Source organism: Octopus bimaculoides, chromosome 25 (genome assembly GCF_001194135.2).
Source record: "Octopus bimaculoides isolate UCB-OBI-ISO-001 chromosome 25, ASM119413v2, whole genome shotgun sequence".
NCBI classification, from domain to species: Eukaryota; Metazoa; Mollusca; class Cephalopoda; order Octopoda; family Octopodidae; genus Octopus; species Octopus bimaculoides.
In genome coordinates, this window is record NC_069005.1 from 5,580,810 (window position 1) to 5,587,334 (window position 6,525).

General features: G+C 38.8%; 1 protein-coding gene across 1 annotated transcript in view; it reads left to right on the top strand.

Moving 5' to 3' along the window:
* The window catches only part of LOC106880030 (uncharacterized protein KIAA0930 homolog), a 64,395-nt gene that overhangs the window by 14,858 nt on the left and 43,012 nt on the right, over window positions 1-6,525 (top strand). Inside the window, exons 2-4 of the mRNA XM_014929831.2 lie at window positions 2,519-2,673; window positions 3,561-3,665; window positions 4,859-4,936. Coding sequence (XP_014785317.2) covers window positions 2,519-2,673; window positions 3,561-3,665; window positions 4,859-4,936 — 338 coding nt within the window. The remainder of the gene's footprint in view (window positions 1-2,518; window positions 2,674-3,560; window positions 3,666-4,858; window positions 4,937-6,525) is intronic.

The window sequence follows — 6,525 nt, forward strand, 5'->3', positions numbered from 1 at the left end:
CTCTGTGTGTGAGTGTGTGTGAGTGTGTCTCTGTGTGTGAGTGTGTCTCTGTGTGTGAGTGTGTCTCTGTGTGTGAGTGTGTCTCTGTGTGAGTGTGTCTCTGTGTGAGTGTGTGTTTCCCTGTGTGTGAGTGCATGTGTCTCTGTGCGCGAGTGCATGTGTCTCTGTGCGCGAGTGCGTGTGTCTCTGTGCACAAGTGCGTGTGTCTGTGCGCGAGTGTGTGTGTATCTGCGCGAGTGCATGGTGTCTCTGTGCGCGTGTGCATGCAAGCGTTAACTCCTTTCCATTCAGATTCTTTTAAACCACTATAGCAGATTTCTGTCAAATATAATCCCTATTTATTCACTTTTGAATTAATCATGCATTATCTCATAGCTTTGAGATTTTGATGATGTAATTGTTTATTCTTAGAATGGCATTGTAGGATAGGTGTGAGAGGCCAGATTTGGTCAGTTTGAACATAAAACAGAATATTTGGGTCGGATATGGCTGTTAACCCTTAAACATTCAGATTACTCTGTCAAATGTAATCCTTATTTCTTCGCATTCTTTTGAATTAATCCTGCATTATCTCGTAGCTTCGAGATTATGTTGATGCAATTGTTTATTCTTAGAATGATAATGCTGGAGATGTGTGAGAGACCAGATCTGGCTGGTTCAGATATAAACCGATATTGAATATTTGGACTGGAGATGGCCAGTAGAAATGCTAAATCTTTATGCTTTGTCTGGAACCCTATCAAATCTACTTGTACTTACCATGTTCCCCATTATGCGAGCCAGTGAAGTACACGGTGTAAATATGTAGTGTAAACAAACTTAATTACTGTCTTTGCAAGTTCACTTACATTTCTCATGCAATTTTTTCACCGTGACCGGACATGTTTTATATGTATATATGTTTGTGTGTCTGTGTTTGTCCCCACCCCACCCACCATCGCTTAACAACCGATGTTGGTGTGTTTATGTCCCTTGTTACTTAGCAGTTTGACAAAAGGGACCGATAGAATAAGTACTAGGCTTACAAGAGAATAAGTCCTGGGTTCGATTTCTTCAACTAAAGGTGGTGCTCCAGCATGGCCGCAGTCAAATGATTGAAACAAATAAAAGAATTATTTAAAGCAATTCCTAATATTTAATCTTAAAAATATAATAGTTTTTAGACATTGAATGCTTATGAGAGTCCCTGTTCAACCCCTGAGTGAAATAGGAATCGAATGGGTTTATAGGAGAAAAAAATGGTTGAGAACCATTTGCATAGACATATTAAAATATGATGAATTTTACCATTAGTACAAGATTTCAAATCTGGGGATCATATTGTTTCCCTTACTTAGCTGTTATTTTATTTTCTCAACCCCAAAAAGATGGATGGTAAAACCCTACGTTGTTGGGATTTGAACTTTGTATATAAGGACTATAACTAAATACTGCAGGTTATTTAATCCAACACCCGAACAACATCGCTTGATCCATGTAGTCTCTTGTGTTTGTTTTATCTGAGATCAGTCTTCCTCTCGTTTGTCCCACTTGACCTTTTTGTTTCACCTTTAAAGGTCAACAACTTTAATCTCATTTGCTGATGCATTCTCCTTGGCTTTCTTAGATGTCTGTGTAGCAGAGTGGCTGGAACAGGGAATATAAACACACACACAAGCATACAAACAACTACACTCACACATTTGTCTGTATATGAGTGTACACACACACACACACACACACACACACACACACACACACACGCATATCAGGTTGAGTAAAAAGTAAGCAATGTTTTGAACCATGAAAAATTTGTACTGGACTTTTGCAGAGTTTTGGATTTTTTTTTTTAAACATTTTTTTGCAATTGTCTGATAATACAAGCATAGACTTGCCCAAATGCATCAATAAATTAACACGGATATTTTTTGCACCGTTGTCACAATCATCTGAAATGGAACTGTTAAAGTGCGATATTTGAGCAATTTTGCTCTTCAACTCCTTAATAAAAATAATGATGATAATAAAAATCCTTTCTATTAAGGCACAAGCCCTGAAATTTTGGAGGAGGTGACTAGTCGATTACATTGACCCCAGTGTTTCCCCTGGTACTTAATTTATCAACCCCGAAAGGACAAAAGGCAAAATCGACCTTGGAATTTGAACTCAGAATGTAGCAACAGGCACCTAGCATGCTAATGATTCTGCCAGCTCACCACCTTAATAATAATAATATTAATAATAATAATCCTTTTTACTGGAAGCACAAGGCCTCAAATTTGGGGGAAGGGATTAAGTCAATTACATCGACCCCAGTGCATAACTGGTACGAGTTTTATTGACCCCGAAAGGATGAAAGGCAAAGTCGACCTCGGCGGAATTTGTACTTAGAACGTGAAAATGGACGAAATACCACTAGGCATTTCACCAGGCGTGTTAACAATTCCGCCAGCTCGCCGCCTTAATAATAATAATAATAATAATAATAATAATAAATGTGAGATGACACTTTCAGTTATTTTTGTCCATTATATTTCAGCAGATAGTATTGAAGTTGTTAGCACCAACAAATTCTGGACCACACTGTTTACTGAATACTTCATAGAAGGCAGCATCAACGATGACGAACGAGACGACATGGTTTTTTATGTCCGAAAATCTCATATTAATCGCGGTCGCATTCCTCAAATTCAGGTAAGAAACACCTTTATTTTTTACTAATGTTGCTGTTGTTAAATGAATTATGGTATTTGAATCATAAAGAATAACAGGGTGGGTGGTTATCTTTGGCCTTCCTTGCGTTAAGTCAATGTTTCCGAGGTTTCTGGACCTGGGGCTATTTGCTAATGAGTTCCATTACTGTGGAGAAAGCGTTAAGAGTTCAATCTCTGCAGTGATTGATCTTCAAAGCCCCTGTAACCATGGCACAACTATGTAGGGACAACTATTGCAGACAAGTACCGGTGCTACGGTCTGTCATAGTTTACTTTGATGCTTTGTATCCATGTGTAAAGGGCAATGACATCGCATTGGGGTGATTTGAATCCCCAGGTGGAATTTGAACTCGGAGCACAGAGAGCCAAACTGAATACTGCAAGACATTCCGTCGTTTTTAAGCTTCTAGCGAAGGCATGTGAGCCAAGTGGTCAGAATGTTGCACTCGTGATCTTGAGATTCTGGTTCCGTTCCTGGATCAGGCAATGCATTATGTTCTTGAGCAAAACACTTCATTTCGCATTACTCTGCAACCATTTTGACACCTGAAGTGTGGTACACGGTGCACCTGTTCAGACAACATCAATTTGGAGGAGAGAGTGAGCTAATATACAGCAAATGTATAACATTTGATCTTTATAAGCAAATCATCTCAGCAGAACTGCTAAAATTTAATTTCATCACTATTCCAGTAATTATTTTAAATATCTACCCTTTTAGATGCCTTTTAAAACACACAACAATACAATGTTCTTCTGATAAAAATTATTATGAGTCTTTAAATTTGATCTTGATAAATATCAAAATGTCCTCAACTGTTATCTTTCTCTTTTTTCCCCTCTTATTTATTTCTTTTTCATTTGTAGACGGAAATCCAAGTTTACCGGAGGGATTCGAAGAAACTGCCAGCTCTTGTGGACCGAGGCATTGACTGGGAGGAGACTGTCTATTTAAACCTCATTCTTCATCAGGTTCGTACACCACCTTCCTGTACTCTTCTACTTAAACCATATTCTTCATCAGATTTATTCACCAGTTTCCAATTCTCTTCATTTCTTCATTAGGTTTCTACATTAAAAACCACCACAAAATAGATTTTTTTTTTCCTCCCTTGCAAATGTTAACTAATCCACATTTAATGTGACTGAACTCGACCACATGTGCTCATTGAATAGTTATCTCAGCACTTATTAACCCTTTAGCATTCAGATTATTCTGTCAAATGTAATCCTTATTTATTCACATTGCCTTGAATTAATCCTACATTATCTCATAGCTTTAAGATTTCAACGACATGATTGTTTACTTTTAGAATGACCTTGTTGAATACAAGGAACCAGATCTGGTCAGTTTGAACATAAACCAGGAAGGATATTTATGCTGGATATGACAGAGTTAATGCTTTAGCATTGAGGTTACTCTGTCAAATGTAATTCTTATTAATTACTTCAGCTTTAGCGAAGGCAGAGGTATTGTTTTCAGTCACATTTGTTTGTTTGTCCATGGACAAGATATCTCAAGAACCTCTGGATGGATTCAGATGAAACTTTCAGGGATGTTTGGCCTCGTGACTGGCACAAACTGATTAGATTTTGGGATCGATCCAGTACCAGACAAGGATTCTGGATTATTTTTCCTGGTTTTTTTACTTAATTTTTGAGAGCAGTCAGGTTCATTTTTTTGTATTCTCCTTTGTGAGAGCAAGTTTGTTTCAGATATTCTCCTTTTAAAAATCATCTCTGGCTAATCATTGAAAGGACATTGGTGTTGCCTTGGCAGAGAGGTTTTAGCTCTCTGAGTACCAGTTGCATACTGGGGTCGATCTAATCGACTGGGCCCCTCCCCCAAAATTTCAGGCTTTGTCCCGAGAGTAGAAAAGATTATTATTATTATTAAGGTGGTGAGCTGGCAGAATCGTCAGCATGCCGGGCAAAATGCTTAGTGGCATTTCATCTGTCCTTACTTTCTGAGTTCAAATTCTGCCAAGGTCGACTTTGCCTTTCATCTTTTCAGGGTCGATAAATTAAGTACCAGTGAAACACTGGGGTCAGTATAATTGACTAGGCCCTGCCCCCCCCAAAATTTCAGGCCTTGTGCCTATAATAGAAAGGATTATTATGGTTATTATTATTATGTTAGTAATATTGTTTCCATTTTGTTTCAGTTTGAATATACAGTAACGTGTGCGATCTGTACAAGGACCAGTGATAAAGATTTACAAATCCTGAAAAAATTTGCTCAGGTAAACAACATCACATAAGCTTCTCCCTCTCTTTCTCTCTTTCCCTCTCTCCTGCCTCTTCTCCCCACCACCACCACCACCACCACAACAAAAAATGTGTTGAGCAATACCAACTACAGCAATAAATTTTTTAGACTGTGTGGTAAGTAGCTTGCTTACCAACCACATGGTTCTGGGTTCATTCCCACTGCGTGGCATCTTGGGCAAGTGTCTTCTACTATAGCCTCGAGCCGACCAAAGCCTTGTGAGTGGATTTGATAGACTGAAACTGAAAGAAGCCCGTCGTATATATATATATATATATATATATATATGTATGTGTGTGTGTGTGTGTGTATATGTTTGTGTGTCTGTGTTTGTCCCCCCCAACATCGCTTGACAACCGATGCTGGTGTCTTTAGGTCCCCGTAACTTAGCGGTTCGGCAAAAGAGACCTATAGAATAAGTACTAGGCATCCAAAGAATAAGCCCTGCCGTCGATTTGCTTGACTAAAGGCGGTGCTCCAGCATGGCCGCAGTCAAATGACTGTAACAAGTAAAAGAGTAAAAGAGTATGTACACAACACACACACACACACGTGTATATGTAGAACAGCTTCTTACAGTTTCCTTGTGTGTGTGTATTACATGCTGTTGATTTGTAAAAAAAAAAAAGAAAAATGAAGGCTAGGATCTGAGATTGGAATATAACGACCATGTTACTTACTATAGACAAATTGTGGGCCACTGAATTTAACCATAAACATCACCACGCAGCATATGACATAATCTGTGTACATCTGTGCTTCTTGATAAGAATGTTTAGAAATTGTTTATATCTAAACCCAAAGGTCATATGATGCAGATAACTAGCCTGGGTCTTAGTTGAGCCTGAGATATGATATCATGAAAAGATACAAGAGGTCCCAAGAGAGAAAGAGATAGTTAAATACTTATTTATCATTGATAATCTTAATTTCCAAACATTTGATCTGATTAAATAAAAGTTTTAATTCAACACAGAGTGTACTTACATATTTTAACGTTTAAACTAGCCATATCTAGCCAAAGTTTTCTCGCTGTTTCATGTTCAAACCAGCCAGATCTGGCCTCTCACACCAACTCAACAGTGTCATTCTAAAAATAGTCATATCAAAATCGAGATAATGCACGTTTCACTCAAAACGATCATCATCATTTAGCATCCATTGTCCATGCTGGCATGGGTTGAACAATTTGACCAGAGCTGGCAATCTAGGGAGCTGTACCAGACTCCAGTCTGATTTGGCATGGTTTTCATGGCTGGATGCCATTCCTAACGCCAACCACTCCGAGAGTGTAATGAGTGCATTTGCGGCCATCAGCACGGGTGCCAGTGACATGACACCAATATCTGCCATGGCCGATTGGTGATGGCTTGATGGATCTTCTTCTCAAGCACAGCATCTTGCCAAAGGTCTCAGTCATTTGTCATTGTCTCCATGAGGCCCAACGCTCAAAAGGGGATTTTTACATGCCACTGGCACCGGTGCCAGTTACACGATACTCACATCAGTGACATTGATTGCGTTACATTTGGCAGAGTAATCTGAATGCTAAAGGGTTGATTC